The sequence below is a fragment of the Engystomops pustulosus genome, chromosome 4 (genome assembly GCF_040894005.1).
Source record: "Engystomops pustulosus chromosome 4, aEngPut4.maternal, whole genome shotgun sequence".
NCBI lineage: Eukaryota > Metazoa > Chordata > Amphibia > Anura > Leptodactylidae > Engystomops > Engystomops pustulosus.
The window spans coordinates 183,326,026-183,345,269 of record NC_092414.1 but is presented as its reverse complement, the minus strand read 5'-3'; the positions used below and the strand labels follow the sequence as shown (position 1 = coordinate 183,345,269).

The window sequence follows — 19,244 nt, the reverse complement described above, 5'->3', positions numbered from 1 at the left end:
TTCAAGAAGGGTCTAGATGCCGTTTTCCACCTAAATAACATTGATGGTTATGTAATATAGGATTGTTTCCCCTAAATCCCTTCCTCATCCAATCCCTACCCTTGGTTGAACTTGATGGACAAGTGTCTTTTTTCAACCGTATAAACTATAATACTATAATACAAGGGGGCACAGTATCTAATAACAGGGGGGGGGACATTTGTACTTCCTTTAGAGACATTATTTTCTTTCAGAGTAATTATTTTTTTGAGATCTGCCCTGGTTATGCGGCACAGCCCCATCACCATGGCCCACAACAAATTATTAGCGCTTCATATCCCGGGGTCTCCTATAAATAGAGCGAGCCAGGACGCTCCGCCCACTTTTATAAAAGACTGACATGTCGTTACGCCTATGGCTGCTCTGATTATTACAGTGGGCGTGTACGGCAGGTTCCGTGGGCGCGTTCGGGGCGTCGCCTCTCCCGCAACCTCCCGCGAGATCTGGCGGCTGGGCGGACTCGGCCGGAAGTGGCTTCCAGTCCTCGGTGTTCGTGTTGTCCCCGTCACATAGAGCGCAGCGGCCGCAGCGGAGCGGGTGGAGATCGCAGTCTCCTTGCCCGGCAACATGAGCTTCTTATTGTGAGTAGTGGGAGGAGCAGGCCCGGGGGAGCCGCGCTGTACCGGGGAAAGGGGAAGTGACGGGAGGCCCCGGCTGTCAGGCCTGCAGGGAGCAGCAGCACTAACCGGGGGGCTCCTCATTATACTGTAGTGTGGCTTTATCTAAGTGTAAGAACGCTGTGATGTCATTGTGGTGTCTGATGATGTCATCAGGTTGTTATAGGTTATCCGTATCATTTTATAATAGGGCCGTGATGTCATTGTAGCATCTGATGATGTCATCAGGTTTATCATTATTGTTTTAATACAAAGATATGGATGAGCTATCACCATTAACATCCTGATGACATCACAACCTTCTTAAAGTTATCCATGTGCAAGAGTAACATGATGTCATTGCGGTGTCTGATTATTTTCAATCTGGAGGTTGATTGTTATAGAAAGATGCAGATAAACTATAACAACTAACCTCCTGGTGACATCACAGCGCTATAGATAGTTATGGATAGCTCCTAGTGATGTCATCAAGATGTTATTGGTCAGCCGTGTCCTTGTATATGAAGCGCTGTGATGTCACTGTGGTATCTGCTTATATTTACCCAGAGATAACCATCTTTGGGTAAATATATATCCTTGCATGAGAGCTGTGATGTCATTGTTATGTCTGATGATGTCATAAGAAGATTTTCATACATGTATATTAACTACAACAACTAACCTCCTCATCACCATGCACTGCAATGACATCACATACACGGATATTGAGTAGCTATATGAGCGCTGTGGTGTTATAGTTCATCCATATCCTTGTATAATAACCTCCTGATGACATCATCAGACCCCACAATGGGCTTGTACAATGGTCCAGACATGCTTGATAAGGGAATCTTGTATAATACTAAAACTTCCTTTATTTATACAGCGCCAACATATTCCGCAGCGCTGCACAGAGCTTGCCAAATAAGTGAGTCTGTGATGTCACTATCTGATGATGTCATCAGGAGGTTAATAGCTACCCAAAGATATGGATGAACTCTAACCCCGTCCAGCAGTGACCTCACAGTGAGCTTATAGTTCATCCATATCTTTGTATAAGAGTGCTGTGATGTCACTGTGGTATCTGATGATGTCACCAGGAAGTAGTTGCTACGGTGAAGTGACCCGACTTGAAACTTTCTTTCACGTGATTGATGCCAGAGGCAGACCACCCCCCCTCCTGCTGATGATATGCATATAATTAGTTTTATTACCTCCCTCCAGTGGTAGTCGATCTTCAAAAACCTTTAAACCCAAGAAGAACATCCCAGAAGGATCCCATCAGTACGAGCTCCTGAAACATGCAGAGGCCACGCTGGGCAGCGGTAATCTCCGGCAGGCCGTCATGTTACCCGAGGGGGAGGATCTCAATGAATGGATTGCCGTAAATAGTGAGTATAACCACCATCATGTATGCTCTGTGTATTGGGGTATAGTCCTGATCCTAGTATCAGATTATCAGGGACCTCCTAACAGATGTAATGCACATTTCTCCAGTTATCCCTGTGCTTAGTTGTTGGGCACTCATCTGTTCTCATCTGTTCAGTTAGAGCTATGCTCATAAATACACTAGACTCAAGGTCTAAGTTCTTTGAGTCCTGCTATCAGCCACACTACAGACCTGCAGCTATGATGCACATATAGTGATGAGGATGTAGATGTGTTCCCATTTCTGTGGATGTAGGACAGGCCTGAGTATGTGTGTACATTGTGGTGTCAGCAGAGATCTGGGTCAGTGTGTCCAGCAGAGCTGTGCCGCAGTGTTAGCTCAGCTGTGCCGCAGTGCCATGAAGGGACACATGTAGACACAGGCTGTAATCTAGTGTACTGTTCAATGAGACATCATGGAGCGTCCTGTGCACGGTGTAGACGTCACTTGGACCAGCAGCGGTGGATTATTTGTGCCTGCGGTTTGTGTTCCATAAGTAAATATGGAAGTCACGGTAAGCTCACAAATGTAATCTGTATGGATCAGCAGTAAGTTACCTGTAGTCTGCACTGTGTACATGGGGCGCAGGTTCTTTCACCAGAAACCTGTTGGACACTATAAGTTGTCTTGTGCTAAATGTGTAGGCAGTAATGCTGTGTGGCCCTATATAGATGTCTGGTAGCTTGCAGGCCTGTCTACCAGTCTGTGTGTGGCCACTTTCACTTTTCTATATTTTAGCTTTATATAATGTTTATTCTCTATGGCAGTGAGGGGTCACACAAGAAAATATTTACCTCTCCCTACTCCCCCATTTCCAGTGCTGCCCGCTGTGCTCCCCCAGCAGTAATGTCCCTGGACGAACTGTATTATAACCGCATTGGGATGAGCTGCCAGAGCTGGAAAACATATGAGCAGGTGTTATCAAGACCCTTACAAATGAAGGCCCCTTGTATACGGCCGTGTGCTTGTCTGGACCAAATCCTGGTTTTAGTGGACGGCCAGGCGGGTAGGGAAGGGGATTGAGGGCTCCCCACCTCTCTCCATTGATAACTGGCTCGGTCACGGTGCGTTAAGACTCACTTTGGTGCAATAGACCTCAATGTGTTTGTGATACGGCCACAAATTGTGCCACCAGGTCACAGGCCTCCGTACGGTCATGTGCATGAGGCCTTATTGAGCGGTTATGTAGTGTGGTCCAAGTGCAGGCCTTGGTTGTGTAATTTCAGCATTAGGCTGGTGGAGGAAGCGCCATGATACTTGTATTTGGATGAACTCGGCGGGTACTGAACTGGGCACTGCATGCCACCTATTGTAATTTAGGGATTACTATGGGCAATACCCTCTCTCCTCATAGTAATTTTGGCTTGACAGAACATGTACAAATGCCTTGACCGGTTCCAGTAATATATGTCAAGGCGTCCAGAGCAGGGGGGGCACCTGTATGTTTTGAGGCTTAATGAGAATTTTGAATATTCAGTGCATCTGTAACTCCTCATGTCCCCCGTAGGCAGGTACATGGGTGCTAAAAATATCTCCCAAGCCTGTTACAATCTGCACCATTTGTCACTGACCTTTTGCCACTTCCTCGTAGTATGTCCTATAAATGTCACCCTGTGTGCAGTACGTGCCCTCATGTCATGGACTTCTTCCCTGTCACTTCCTTTCTTTGTGAGAACATGTCCTCTTTCCATAGGCTTATATTTGTGGGATATTTAACTTGTTTTAAGGGGGTCAGAGTTTATACAAATGACTTTATAAAAAGGTCAACATTTCAAAGATTGCAGAGTGATATCAGGGTCTAGTTATGTTACTAGTGGCTGTAATCCCCGGAGTAGCGGTGTGCAGTATGTTTTATGTGATGGTGGAACAATTATTGTTATATGTACCAGGGCGGTTCAATAAGTACCCGTGTTTGAAGACAGAGGGCGGTGTTCCTGAGGGAAGTTGGTGTTATCATCGTGTGCTGCCATCTATCAAACGACGGCAAAACAAGTTGCAGACTGATTGATTGGTTAGTTTGGATTTGGCAGCCATATGAGTAAGATGAGTTTCTTGATTTTCGCTAAGATAGAAAAAGAGCGGTACCGTTCGGTAATTCGCTTTTTGTTTTTTGATGGTAAAAAATGTGAGGAGATAAAAGCAAAGTTGGATGCTGTTTATGGGGACACTTCGCCATTTATGACCACAGTTAGATATTGGTTCAACGAATTTAAACGTGGGCGAACATCCGTTTTTGATGAGCAGCGACCAGGACGCCCGGCAGACATGGTTACCGAGGAAACTACATGATACTCGCTGATCAACGAACGAAAGTGCGCAAAGTAGCAGAAGCCGTAGGTGTGTCGACCAGAATGGCCATTAATATTTTACATAAGTTGCCAATGAAAAAATTGTCGGCCCAATGGGTGCTGTGATTCCTCACGGTGGACAACAAGCGGATGCGGCTGTTAATTTCGAAGCAGAGTTTGGAGAATTTAAGCGATGTCCAAAGGGTTTTTATGTTGAGTTTTCACCGTTGATGAAACCTGGATTCATCATTTCACACCAGAAACTAAGCAACAATCAAAACAATGGATTTCTCCCGGTGAATCTGCTCCAAAGAAGGCGAAGACTGTGCCATCGGCCGGAAAGGTCCTGGCAACGATTTTTTGGGGATGCCAACGGCGTCATCCTCATGGACTTTTTTAGAAAAAGGAAGAACGATCACTGTACAATACTACAGTGAGTTATTGGACTGCTCCGACAAAAAATTGAAGTAGACGCGGCCGCGTTTGGCGAAAAGGAAGGTGCTGCTTCACCACAATAAGGCACCAGCACATTCATCCGGAGTTGTCGCTGCCAAACTGCATGACTTGCGTTATGAATTGCTACCGCACCCTCCGTATTTACCCGATCTGGCTCCCTGCGACTTTTTCTTGTTCCCTAACATGAAGAAATGGCTTGTGGGGGAAAAAAATTTTGCTCAAACGAGGAAGTCATCGCCGAGACAGAGGCGTATTTTGGAGAGTTCGACAAATCCTATTTTTTGGAGGGGATTAAAAAAAAATTCCAGGAATGTTGAGAGATGTGTATCTTTTTAAAAGGGGACTATGTTGAAAAATTTAAAAAAAAAAAATTAAAACTTATTGAACCGCCCTGGTAGGTTAATATGAATGGTCGTTGTAGTATTTTCCAGTAGCTCACCTCTTTTAGTCTTTAGGGGAAGTTTTGTTATCCTCCTTCTAGATCTGCTCTGCTCAAAGCAGATGCTCCACTAGTAGATTTCTTGTAATGTAATTATCATATTGTGCGGGATCATTTTTCTTTAATCTGTGTGGGTTTTTTTTTTTATAGCCTTGGGGCGAGGGTGACGCACTCTAAAATGTATCTGGCTCTCCTTTTCTTGGTTAGTGTGGGCAGTTCTGGTGATGTTATAATGATATGGTATGGATTCCTATAAATGATAATGTAGTTTCTGTGGTTTTCACATCTCCTGAAGCGATGGCACAACACTGGGATAACGCTTAACTTTGTGATCAGTCCGAATCCAGGAGTAGTGCAAGTGAAATAATTTTATGTGCGCAGCCCGGGATGGACTTGGAGGATACCCTGTTGTTAGATGGCGGTCACCCATAGGAGTGTATGGAATTGCACAATCACGCGTGTGAGCGCACTACTGTTGTAGCTGAGCGCAGCACCACATGGGCATGTGATGTGCCCGGGAAGCATGACCTCATGTCATTGTGTAACTCATGCAGGGACTGTCCGAGATTAGGGAAACAATCTTACTAAATCAGTGTTAGGGTGAAGTCACACGACCGCTGGGGGACGTATATACGTATATACGTCCTATCTTTTCCCGTAATAAGGTGCTGTGCGCCATAATCTCTTTGGAGATGGGCTGGAGCAAGCATCTTACCCCCTCCTCCTCTCCTGCCCGTGTCCCTACAGTACGGCAGGCACGCTTTCGTGTGAATTTGGCCTTATTCAGGGGGGGGGGGGTCTCGAGTAGTGAATGTGTTAGAGCTGCAAAATCAGGTGGTGACCATTTTTATAGAAACCTGCTCCTGCGACGTATGCAGACTGTGAACTGGACCCTATAATCTTATAAGGCCATGAGGGGAGATTGAATGGAAAGGCATTTGAGTTGTAAAGGAAAGGGTTAAAGTGCGATATGAGGGAGGAAAATACTGAGAGCAGTTCTCACTAATCTTCAACAATCAAGATTAGATATGACTCCAGACACACAGTGGCGCCTGTGTTTATTTTAGATTTTATGTCGGTTGTTGTGTTTTTTTTTTTTTTTTTTTTTTTTTTTTTTTTTTACAAACAGCTGTCACTGGTATAACATAACTAAGGCCTCGTTCACACAACTCTATATGGCGGCTGTGAGCTAGCAACAAAAACGCCAGCTAGCTGATGGCCACCATAGAGGCTGATGGACATCTCCATCCAGCTGAATAGAAGCCGCAAACCCCAGTCTGCATGGGAAGGACGGAGGATTGGTAAAATCTGCATAACTACTAAAATAATAGAAGTCTATGTCTCCAAGCTGGGAGGCTTTCAATGGAGAAGGGAGGGGTGAGGGATGCCCGTCAGTCCCGTGCCCTTGGTTATTTACAGGGCAGGGACTACTTTTGCTCTCCTGATAAAGCATAGGATTTAATGCTGCACTAGGCGCGTGGCAGTGAGGGGGTTGGGCATGGTACTGATGGGCAGCAGCATGGGACAATTGGAGTGCCTGAGCAGGTAAGCATAAGTTTTAGGTTTTTACGCCCCCTCACAGACTGGTTATAAAGATTTAGCAAAACCAGAACAACCCCTTTAAAATGATTTAAAGGCCATCTGTCACCAGTTCAGGGATTCTAAAAAGCCTTTTCTGTAAAAACCAGAGTATAAGAAGCTATAAGAAGAGCAGGCCCTGCCAGAGGGGCGCACACCAGTATGTCTGTATGTTTGGTTTACAATCCTTGATTTTTTTTTTTACATCTAGTGTACATTTTATTTCACTTTTCATATTAACTGATAAATTTTTTTTTACATCTAGTGTACATTTTATTTCACTTTTCATATTAACTGATAAAGACCATTCTAAGTTAATTCCATAGTGTGCGATATTTTGATGTATAATTTGTAGTCCCAGGCAAATGGGCAACGATGATGATGATGATGATTTTTATTGTGAAAGATTAATGTTTATATTGAAATATTACATTTTTTTCTGTTTTGTTTTTTTGTTTTTTTTCCCCAATTTATTACTCTAAGGGAAGAGTTAAAGAAAATCAGGAAAGCAATGTGTCCCATGCAGGGAAGCCGGTGGGAACTATATACGTGTATAGTTTGTGTGGTGGAAATCCACCTCCAATGTGCAATGCAATGTGCGTGTGTGATGGCATTTCTTGTTCTCCCTTTTCAGCTGTGGATTTCTTCAATCAGATAAACATGCTGTACGGGACCATCACCGAGTTCTGCACGGAGACCAGCTGCTCGGTCATGTCCGCGGGGCCCAGGTACATCACTGTTTTTTAGGGGCTATACACTACAAGGATTTTGTAGAGGTAAATGGAAGTGTAGCGGATAGCTGTGTTTTCCAGGTTATCAGAGAGGCACTTGATTTCGTTCTGCACAACTTTAGACCTGACTAAGGGTCTTGGGCTTTAACACATTTGGGTTTGATGAACAGGTTTAATTGATCTACAATCTAATGGGGAAATAGTTGGTTATTCCCTTAAAGGGAACTAGGAGAGATACCTAATAGCGAAAAAGTATTGTACCCTGTGGGTAACAATTAGAGTTGGGGGTGGTGAAATGCCCCATTACTAACTCTTTGCACCCACTATCCCTAAGCAATCAGATCAGTGATGTTAATATTAGCACCCAACATGCTAAGCAGACTCCCTTCTGTCAGATGGGTGCTCCTGCGCTGGAGCAGGTTTTCCAGGACTGGTTACAAAATTGAGGCTTCACATGATGCATTTGCATTGTATGAAAACCATTGTAAATTATTTAGGACAAATTACACGTATATGGTAAACAGGGAAATGATTATAATTGATTTATAAGCACAAAACACATTCCCATTTTTGGCCTGATGCGTTTGCATTTTAATTCCTCCTGGAAATGTATGAATAGGTTGACAGCTGGGTGTGCTCCTTGTCATGGGGGTCTGAGTAACATCTAGGATATTTATTCATATATTTCTAGCAGGATTAACTGGAACAACACAGAACAAAGTTAGAACCAAACATGAACCACAAATGTTCTTTTAAAGGAAAAATACATTACTGATTAGGGCAGAGGCAGCAGGAGAAATCCAGCATCAGATCTACTTCTGATAGTAGACTCCTCATAGTAGGTTTCCTTTTAAACAGAGATCATGTTAGACCTGCCAGGTCCTCTCCGCTGTGGCGTTCATGTACTGGTTTATACATCTTACAGGTATGAATATCACTGGGCAGACGGCACAAACATAAAAAAGCCCATCAAGTGTTCAGCCCCCAAGTATATTGACTATCTGATGACCTGGGTCCAAGACCAGCTGGACGACGAGACTTTATTCCCCAGCAAGATCGGTAAGTCAGACTAGAGGAGTTGTGTATGATGTAGATGCTGACATCACCTTTAAAGGGAACCTGTTACCAGGGACCTCATTTTCCCTAAAGACAGGTTGCAGAAGCCCATTACACCTGCAGGGCAAAAATGCCTCTCTGCCTTTTCTAAGCATTTGCATTACAATATAATTGTGTGTTATAACTTACCTTGCATCCTGACAAAATCCTGGGGTGGTCCCAGGGGCTGGGCTTTGGTTTGCCCCCCACATTTGTGCTCCTGTGCAGCTCCTCCCTCCTGCTCCTTCACAGAGGTCACAGCCTGGTGGGGGCTGAGAGCTGAGGAGTGAGTAACACAGACACGTCACATGTGGTTTTTTGAAATGCATCAAAACCAAAGCCCAACCCCTGTCACTACCCTAGGATTTTGTCAGGGTGCAAAAAGGCAGAGAGGCATATGTGCACTGCAGGTGTCATGGGCTTCTGTAACCTGTCCATAGTGACAGGTTCCCTTTTAATAGTTAATGGGAACCTGTCAGGGTGATTCGGGACCGTAAACCACCCACAGGTCCTTATGGAAAATCGCCAAGTCCCCCTGTGGTTGCGATGAGGAAAAAGACTTTATACTTGCTTAGAGATTAGTCCGATGAGGCACATTGGACTCAACTGTCGTGTTCCCTGCGCAGTTCTCCAGTGAAGCCTTGTGGAGTACTGCGCTCCAGCGCACAGAGCACCGGACTGAGGCAAGTGTAAAGCTTTTTTTTAATTTATTAGCCCCCAATGGAGGGACTTGTGGACTGAAATCCCCCTGACAGGTCCTCTTGAAGCTAGTGCTGCTATTGGTGTGATGGATTCATGCAGATTTTGTCAGAGAATAATTTCAGCTTAATGTCAGGTAACCACTACACTACAGGAATTATTACTGTATTATTTCTATATTACACGTTTGTGTTGTATCCAGATGATGGCTGCCGGTCCTGTATCTTACAGCCTCACCTTTTAGTTTATGGATGTGAATTTTTTCCTGGTTTCCCTTTTTGCTGACCTCTGCAGCTGTGGGAACTATACGTGCACATGGCGTCACTTGCCGGTGTGTAGCCAAAGCTGACTTACCCCAGATTTTGCTACAGATCCTGGTATCTACATTGGCTGGCCATCTTTGCATTGGCACCTAGATACTAGGTAACACATAAGGGGAAAGAGTTAATTTTGAGTTGTAATATTGGTGATAACTTCCTGTTCCTAGACAAGATATATAGACATTGAGGTTACTTATCTGTATATTACCCCTGTTTATATAGTGGATGTCAGGCCGTCACAGCCCTCGATGCCTTCTGTCTTGTCACGGTCGTTACTTCCGTTTAATTTGTTAATCATTATAAGTTTATTATACTGTACGCTTGATGGCATCTTCCAGACCTCAGATCACGGGACACTGTGAATGTTGATGGGTAACTTGTACAGACCCTTGTGTTTCTGCCATGCACTTGAATACTTGTATTATAAAGAAGGATAGGGCTGATTTACCACTACATGCCCCATCGTGGCAATTCCTCTGATTGGAAGAAACAGCAGCTTTGGCTATTTACATGGATGAGGCCGTCCTACATAGACGGGCGGGTCGATCAAGGTGCCAGACTGCTATGTTATTACTCTATAGCAGTGATGGCGAACCTTTTAAAGGCCGAGCGCCCAAACTACAACAAAGACCCGCCTATTTATCGCAAAGTGCCAACACAGAAATTTAATTTGTGGTTTATACTCCCTGCTCTGTCACAGTTTTCATTGATACCAGCCCCTGAGGACACCAATAAAGCAGAAAATAGTCCCAGGTACAGCTGTCACTTTAAAATAGCTCTGTGCACAGCAAGTCCTGGGATGTCTGGGACTGCAGGAAGATACCTGGAGTCATCTCTGGTGATGGCCTGAGTGCCCACAGAAAGGGCTCTGAGTGCCACCTCTGGCACCAGTGCCATAGGTTAGCCATCACTGCTCTATAAGGTGCGGGGTGACCCCTTTAAACAGAAGCTGATTGTATTTGGCTATTATCCAAGACCAAGTACTGCCCTGGTGGTGATACCAGCGCCTCGGGAAGCTATTATGTGGTGGTCTCACAAATATAAAACCAGTCTCTCCGTTTAGACAATTGTTCTGATTTCAGAAAACGTCTGTGATGTCTGCGCCTCCTACTCCTACAAATCCAGACTTGTTAGAGCTCCCGGATTGTTATTGTAACAGTACACATAATGACGGGTTGGTGATGTCTGTGATTTGGAGGATGGGATAACAGTCTCCTGGTTACACAGCGTGTCCCGGGAATCCTCTATGATGTGGGATCCAGCCGAGGAGGATGAATAGGACGAGGCCTGTGTATGCAGCGATCATAAGAGACAAATGAGGATGTCATCTATTTTGGTTCCTCTTTTCCATCCCCCATATCTGTGTCTTCCACATGACGGAGTCACAAGCTGTCTCTGGGCTTTAGCCGCCTGGCCCTGGCTCTTACCCATACGGGCATAGGGCATCCCAGCTGCCCACCATATACATTGTGCATATATTGCTATAGCTGCACCCAATGCCAGGAAGCTGCTGAATGGTGGGTAGAGGAAGCTGTCTCATCATGCGGATATATACAGTTTATATATAAACTATACTTTTATAGCATCTACTCTGACTGGCAGTGTCTTGTTTCGTGCAGTGCGTGTCTCTCCCAGCAGGTAGTGATCAGATACCTATCTAGTGCTTGTAATAGACTGACACTTCCTGTTTTGTGGAGATTACTTTTCAGCTTATCGTGCGTATGGTGGTGTCATCATCACAGATGTGAAGGATAGCAATATGAAAGGAGAGGCAGGTGACACGTGATCCACCATTTATATTATGTGCAGAACTCCAAGGTTAAGATATGCATTAAGGGGGTTTTCTGAGAATTTGAGGTCAAGGGTAAAAAAAAATTATAAATAAAAATTATCTTTATTTATATAGTGCCATCAAATTCCGTAGCACTTTACAGATTTGGGGAACATAGACAAACAAAATAAGAAATGATAGAGTACAAACAGTCATATGGAACAATGGGAGGGAGGACCCTGTTCATAAGAGCTTACAGTCTATGAGGATGAGGGGGTGACACAAGAGCTTACAGTCTATGAGGATGAGGAGGTGACACAAGAGCTTACAGTCTATGAGGATGAGGGGGTGACACAAGAGCTTACAGTCTATGAGGATGAGGGGGTGACACAAGAGCTTACAGTCTATGAGGATGAGGGGGTGACACAAGAGCTTACAGTCTATGGGGATGAGGGGGTGACACAAGAGCTTACAGTCTGAGGATGAGGGGGTGACACAAGAGCTTACAGTCTATGAGGATGAGGGGAGACACAAGAGCTTACAGTCTATGAGGATGAGGGGATGACACAAGAGCTTACAGTCTATGAAAATGAGGGGATGACACAAGAGCTTACAGTCTATGAGAATGAGGGGAGACACAAGAGCTTACAGTCTATGAGGATGAGGGGGTGACACAAGAGCTTACAGTCTATGAGGATGAGGGGGTGACACAAGAGCTTACAGTCTATGAGGATGAGGGGATGACACAAGAGCTTACAGTCTATGAGAATGAGGGGAGACACAAGAGCTTACAGTCTATGAGGATGAGGGGGTGACACAAGAGCTTACAGTCTATGAGGATGAGGGGGTGACACAAGAGCTTACAGTCTATGAGGATGAGGGGGTGACACAAGAGCTTACAGTCTATGAGGATGAGGGGATGACACAAGAGCTTACAGTCTATGAGAATGAGGGGATGACACAAGAGCTTACAGTCTATGAGAATGAGGGGGTGACACAAGAGCTTACAGTCTATGAGGATGATGGGGTGAGGCAAGAGATTACAGTCTATGAGGATGAGGGGGTGACACAAGAGCTTACAGTCTGAGGATGAGGGGGTGACACAAGAGCTTACAGTCTATGAGGATGAGGGGGTGACACAAGAGCTTACAGTCTATGAGGATGAGGGGGGGACACAAGAGCTTACAGTCTATGAGGATGAGGGGAGTGACACAAGAGCTTACAGTCTATGAGGATGAGGGGTGACACAAGAGCTTACAGTCTATGAGGATGAGGGGAGTGACACAAGAGCTTACAGTCTATGAGGATGAGGGGAGTGACACAAGAGCTTACAGTCTATGAGGATGAGGGGAGTGACACAAGAGCTTACAGTCTATGAGGATGAGGGGGTGACACGAGCTTACAGTCTATGAGGATGAGGGGTGACACAAGAGCTTACAGTCTATGAGGATGAGGGGAGTGACACAAGAGCTTACAGTCTATGAGGATGAGGGGAGTGACACAAGAGCTTACAGTCTATGAGGATGAGGGGTGACACAAGAGCTTACAGTCTGAGGATGAGGGGGTGGCACAAGAGCTTACAGTCTATGAGGATGAGGGGGTGACACAAGAGCTTACAGTCTATGAGGATGAGTGGGTGACACAAGAGCTTACAGTCTATGAGGATGAGTGGGTGACACAAGAGCTTACAGTCTGAGGATGAGGGCGTGGCACAAGAGCTTACAGTCTATGAGGATGAGGGGATGACACAAGAGCTTACAGTCTATGAGAATGAGGGGGTGACACAAGAGCTTACAGTCTATGAGGATGATGGGGTGAGGCAAGAGATTACAGTCTATGAGGATGAGTGGGTGACACAAGAGCTTACAGTCTGAGGATGAGGGGGTGACACAAGAGCTTACAGTCTATGAGGATGAGGGGGTGACACAAGAGCTTACAGTCTATGAGGATGAGGGGGTGACACAAGAGCTTACAGTCTATGAGGATGAGGGGGGGACACAAGAGCTTACAGTCTATGAGGATGAGGGGGTGACACAAGAGCTTACAGTCTATGAGGATGAGGGGAGTGACACAAGAGCTTACAGTCTATGAGGATGAGGGGAGTGACACAAGAGCTTACAGTCTATGAGGATGAGGGGTGACACAAGAGCTTACAGTCTGAGGATGAGGGGGTGGCACAAGAGCTTACAGTCTATGAGGATGAGGGGGTGACACAAGAGCTTACAGTCTATGAGGATGAGGGGTGACACAAGAGCTTACAGTCTATGAGGATGAGGGGGTGGCACAAGAGCTTACAGTCTATGAGGATGAGTGGGTGACACAAGAGCTTACAGTCTGAGGATGAGGGGGTGGCACAAGAGCTTACAGTCTATGAGGATGAGGGGGTGACACAAGAGCTTACAGTCTATGAGGATGAGGGGTGACACAAGAGCTTACAGTCTATGAGGATGAGGGGGTGGCACAAGAGCTTACAGTCTATGAGGATGAGTGGGTGACACAAGAGCTTACAGTCTGAGGATGAGGGGGTGGCACAAGAGCTTACAGTCTATGAGGATGAGGGGGTGACACAAGAGCTTACAGTCTATGAGGATGAGTGGGTGACACAAGAGCTTACAGTCTGAGGATGAGGGGGTGGCACAAGAGCTTACAGTCTATGAGGATGAGGGGGTGACACAAGAGCTTACAGTCTATGAGGATGAGGGGTGACACAAGAGCTTACAGTCTATGAGGATGAGGGGGTGGCACAAGAGCTTACAGTCTATGAGGATGAGTGGGTGACACAAGAGCTTACAGTCTGAGGATGAGGGGGTGGCACAAGAGCTTACAGTCTATGAGGATGAGGGGGTGACACAAGAGCTTACAGTCTATGAGGATGAGTGGGTGACACAAGAGCTTACAGTCTGAGGATGAGGGGGTGGCACAAGAGCTTAGTCTTCAACACACTTAGGACATTTTTTCTTTATTTTTCTTTTTAAATATATTTCTTTATAGACCGGCATGCAGAGTTCAGTTCTGGTTGTCAGCTACCAGGTCGGACATTCCATACAGCACACACTGGGAGTTGGACGCATCATACTTGCTCATGTCTGTGATGGGCCCACGATGAAGAAGATTGAAGATAAAGATTTTGGATATTTCTATTTAATTTCCCTTTTCAAACAATGTGAAAGACACTGATCAACATAAGCAATCTTCTTCATCTTGGGCCCGTCACAGACTTGAGCAAGTGTGATGCGTCCAACTCCCAGTGTGTGCTGTATGGAATGTCCGACCTGGTAGCTGACAACCAGAACTGAACTCTGCATGCCAGTCTATAAAGAAATATATTTAAAAAGAAAAATAAAGAAAAAATGTCCCAAGTGTTGAAGAGTCTCCAGTCTTCATATTCCTGTAAGACAACTGGCAGCAGGAGCAGTTTACAATAGTATAAATCAGCCAGCTGAAGAAGGACGTCACCAGATTGAGTCTAGCAGCGTATGTAACCAGGAGGCTTCTTCAAGAGCTCTCCAGAAATAAATCCCGTCACCCAGTGACAATTCTTTAAAAAAAAGAAATAATAATTTCCTTAAGATACATGGATTTGCCTTCTTTCTATGAGAAATTACGTCATTGACTATAGGGGCGGCACAGAGTGGAATAAGATGAAGCAGACCATTGCACATGCAGGCACAACCCCCCCTGGTGCGCTGAGGGTCTCCAGACACTTCCCATCCCTCGGCCTGGTCTCGCCTTGAAGTTTCCTAGGTGGAGGAGCCGGGTGATGATGGAAGTGTCATTATCCTTGTACAGGTAGTAACAGGTCCCAGCTGAGGAACGGCTCTTGTACTTCAGTTTAGTTTTAACCTTTCAATTACTTTCCTGGAGTAACATAAGTTTGCTCCAAACTCATGCGCAGGATTTCCTCCAGTATATGCCCAGCTCATGTTTTTCTTGCTGAATCTTGCTAATTTTACTTGCGGTTCACGGCAGGAAGTTGAGACAAACCAAATGTGCAACATGAGACTACAGCCATTGCCTAATCTCCTAGTACAGACGCGTGAAGTCACTGCTGGCCTTGCCCTAGTCGCTATTATGGCCAGTGCTGGCCACCGTACCTTCTGCATAGCATCAATAATAGGCGCTATTACTGTAAGCTTACATCTATTATATAACAAGCTCCGGCCACTGTAACTGCAAGCCCTCCTGTGCAAAAGTGCATAAAATTGTGAAACTTTCCTCATCCTCAGGAGACCACCCCCATCCATACACCAGTCCTTGTAAAAGGAAGTATTCAAAGACTGGAGCAATCATCTGTCCCCATGTAGTACTAGTTTTATCCTGTAGTGGCGCTGTTGGGGATGTCTGGCGGACCACAGCTTTTGGCTGGGAGCAGAGTGGTCCTTTGGAGGGCACAAAGTGAAAGGAATTGACTGGTCTGGGTGAGCTGCAAATACAAGTTTTGCAACCTAAAAGATCTGAGAATTTGTGAGCAATTGTTTCTTTGGAAAAAGTAGGTGCAGAGTCTGTGACGTTATCTGAGAGCTCAGAAGTGTCGTCTCCCTCCTGATAACCTTGTGTTCTCCGGCTGATAAGTGTCCAGGACTTGTATAACATCAGCATTGTCTCTGGAGGATTCATATTCAGCATCAGAAACCTGATTATCTGTACAGTGACCATATATAAAGTGCAAAAGCTTCACTGTAGAATAGCGCCACCCGTGCCCCGTGACTGCATCTGGTATTGCAGCTTGTACATTTCTCTTTCCTGAAGTGGATGGTGAAGGCTGCAAGAACCGGTACCATGGAAGGGACACGTGTATGGTCTTGAAGATATCTTGCCTTTTATCTTATTGGAAGATGTTCAGCCATGATGGGCGCGGTGGGACTGACCATGGACAGAGAGAACGGTGTCCATGGTCTTGGTTGAGGTGCAGAGGTTTAGTCATCGGTCTGATCTCCCTATTTTCTGATTCCACAGGTGTCCCCTTCCCGAAGAACTTCATGTCCGTGGCAAAGACCATCCTGAAGCGGCTGTTCCGGGTGTACGCCCACATCTACCACCAGCACTTTGACTCTGTTATGCAGCTACAGGAAGAAGCACATCTCAACACTTCATTCAAACATTTCATCTTCTTTGTACAGGTGAGCGCCGGCCTCAACATTGGGTTTTCCTAGGATTGTGTATGATGGAGTAATATTGTACTGCAACATCTCAACCACTTAGAAAGTGAAAGTGTAAAGCGAACCGGTTGAAGCTCAAGTTCAATGAGGTCGGCTGAACTTTGAAAAAAAAGTTCAGCTCAGGTACCTGAACTCAACCCGAATCCCATTCAAATTTTGTGACTCAAAAAATGGCAGCAGAATGAGGGTAATAATAACACACATAGTTGTCACCGCACTATAGGTATGGGAATATATACGCAGTTACTAATGCAGCGCTATAGGGACGGTATGGGATTACACATGCTGTTATAGACACTGCACTATAGGACAGTATGGGATTACATAGTTACTGATGCTGCGCTATAGGACGGTATGAGTATACACTTGCAGCTATTGATGCTTTGCTATAGGATGGTATAGGATTACACATGCAGTTACTGACACTGCACTATAGGAAGGTATGGGAATATATACGCAGTTACTGATGCTGCACTATAGGTCGGTAATACACATGCAGTTATTGAGGCTGTGCTATAGACTGTATGGGAATATACTCTGTCACTGACATGGCACTAATGGACTGTATGAGTATATGTATGCAGTTACTGATGCTGTGCTATAGGACGGTATGGGAATACACATGCGGTTATTGAGGCTGTGCTATAGACTGTATGGGAATATACTCTGTCACTGACATGGCACTAATGGACTGTATGAGTATATGTATGCAGTTATTGATGCTGCACTATAGGATGGTATGAGAATACACACAAAGTTATTGACACTGCCCTGAAAAGGGCATTTTTTAATGTATCTAGTCTCCTCTCCTATCTGTCTCCTAGCCTTCCTGGGACACAGGACCTGCATCTTATACAGCCAATCACACCCATGCCCATTCTAGGCATACAGGGGCTGAAAACTGGTTGGGGTTTGCTTATGGCTACTAATAAAGCTCCCCCTCTCCTGGGACCCTGTTGTACACTGTTTGCTATAGTAGGGTGTAAGAAATAATAATCTCGATTCTGTGGGGGCAAATTTAGTCATCGTGGTGATGCTACTGATGTATGGGTGTCTAAGGACTAAATAGTAACAGTCCGAAACGCGTAGACCTTGTGGTTTTTACGATATGGACTAAACTTTGTTGGAAGATAGGACGAGTGCTGAAATGCAAATTCTTCTGTTGTACTTGATAGCCTCACCACCATGCTTGCCCTGAATCCTACAGGATATGTCTCTGTATTGTGCTGTCACTGAGGCACTGAGTCCGCTTTCATACGACCATTACGCGCGTCGCCACCACTGCTTGTGTTTTCATCTTCTTGACTCTCGTCGTTTTTTTTTCCGTAGGAATTCAACCTGATTGACCGCCGAGAGCTGGCTCCCCTCCAGGAACTGATTGAAAAACTGGGATCCAAGGACAGATAAGCGCAGCGGGGGTCTGTGGTCTCCTCTCACAGCCTCGGGCATATAACCATTAGCTACCTGAAGGAAACCCATTACCACTGAATCCCCAGGAGGAGGCCGCCACTGGAAATCGCCTTTTTACATAGAGATTTGCCTTGCGTTATTTTTGTATGAACTTTTTATAGAGATGCTTTAAAGGAACACTCCACTAGATGTGCATGTAGACGCTCCCGTCTTCTCCGCGTCTGATGGTTTTCCCTCTAGGGTGCGAGACAAAAAAAAAATCCTTTAATCTCCACTATTTTTAAGTCTATTGCATGAAGTGAAGCGATGGACGTGGCCTTTCTATACCACTGTACTCGCCGTATTCTGCTCCTCTTGCTATATGTGTACAGTTTATATCCTCTCAAAGGCTTCATGTACAACAAACTTTATTTTTTAATATTTGTGGGGGTTTTTTCCTATCTACTTGTAAGTGGATCCTGTCCTGCAGTAACTGGGGAGGAACGGGTTAAGCAGCGCTGGGCATTACAAGCCCCGGGGGGGTTACATAGAAGGACTTTAGGGTTTGTTTTTGACTCTTTGTTCTGTCACTTCAATCCTTTTTATTTTGCTTTTTTTTTATATGCTTTAGATGTGATGAACAGACTTTGTATTGAATACGAGTCTAATATTCAGAGTTTTTTGGAACAAGTTCAACTTCCCGCAAATGAATATCTATTTTTATAAATTTGCTATGATACAGATAACGAGAGCGCGGGTTCTCTGGGATGAAGTTAACTTGTCTCTTCTGTTTTATTAAGTGAAAAATAAAATACGAGCAATGCAAAGAGTGAGAAGCCGTATGTTGTATGCATCAGACTGATCTCATCGGTGATCCAAAACCAATACTGGTGGGTTGTAGGTACCAGAACCATATCTTTGTGGTACTGAGGAAGATTGGAGGAGTATATGAATTGGGGGAACTTATAGTATGGCTAGGATGACACTCCCAATCCACAGGAGAAAAAAACTAAAATATTATATAACAAACTCTTAAACCACAGGGGAAGTTTGAGTTTCTACAGACAGCCAGCAATGGGTTAACATAAAATAAGAATTTCTAAAAGTGCTACTGCCTCCTTCCTGCTGGATCCTCTGACATTGGTGAATTTCTCCCTATGGGCGCATAAGGTATTGTCAGAACCTACTCAAATATAATTTTTGCACCTAAGTAGACATAAATACCAGTTAGGAGCTCAGTCATAGATAAGATTAT

The 19,244-nt window shown here is 44.9% G+C and overlaps 1 protein-coding gene across 1 annotated transcript; it reads left to right on the top strand.

Annotated features, from left to right (window-relative positions):
* The first annotated feature begins 439 nt into the window (after positions 1-439).
* On the top strand, positions 440-18,818 carry MOB1A (MOB kinase activator 1A). Its single transcript, XM_072148828.1, has 6 exons — positions 440-620; positions 1,860-2,026; positions 7,460-7,553; positions 8,482-8,615; positions 16,398-16,561; positions 17,930-18,818. Exons 1-6 carry the CDS (start codon positions 607-609, stop codon positions 18,005-18,007), a joined length of 651 nt encoding a protein of 216 aa, XP_072004929.1. The 5' UTR covers positions 440-606; the 3' UTR covers positions 18,008-18,818.
* Positions 18,819-19,244: the final 426 nt, after the last annotated feature.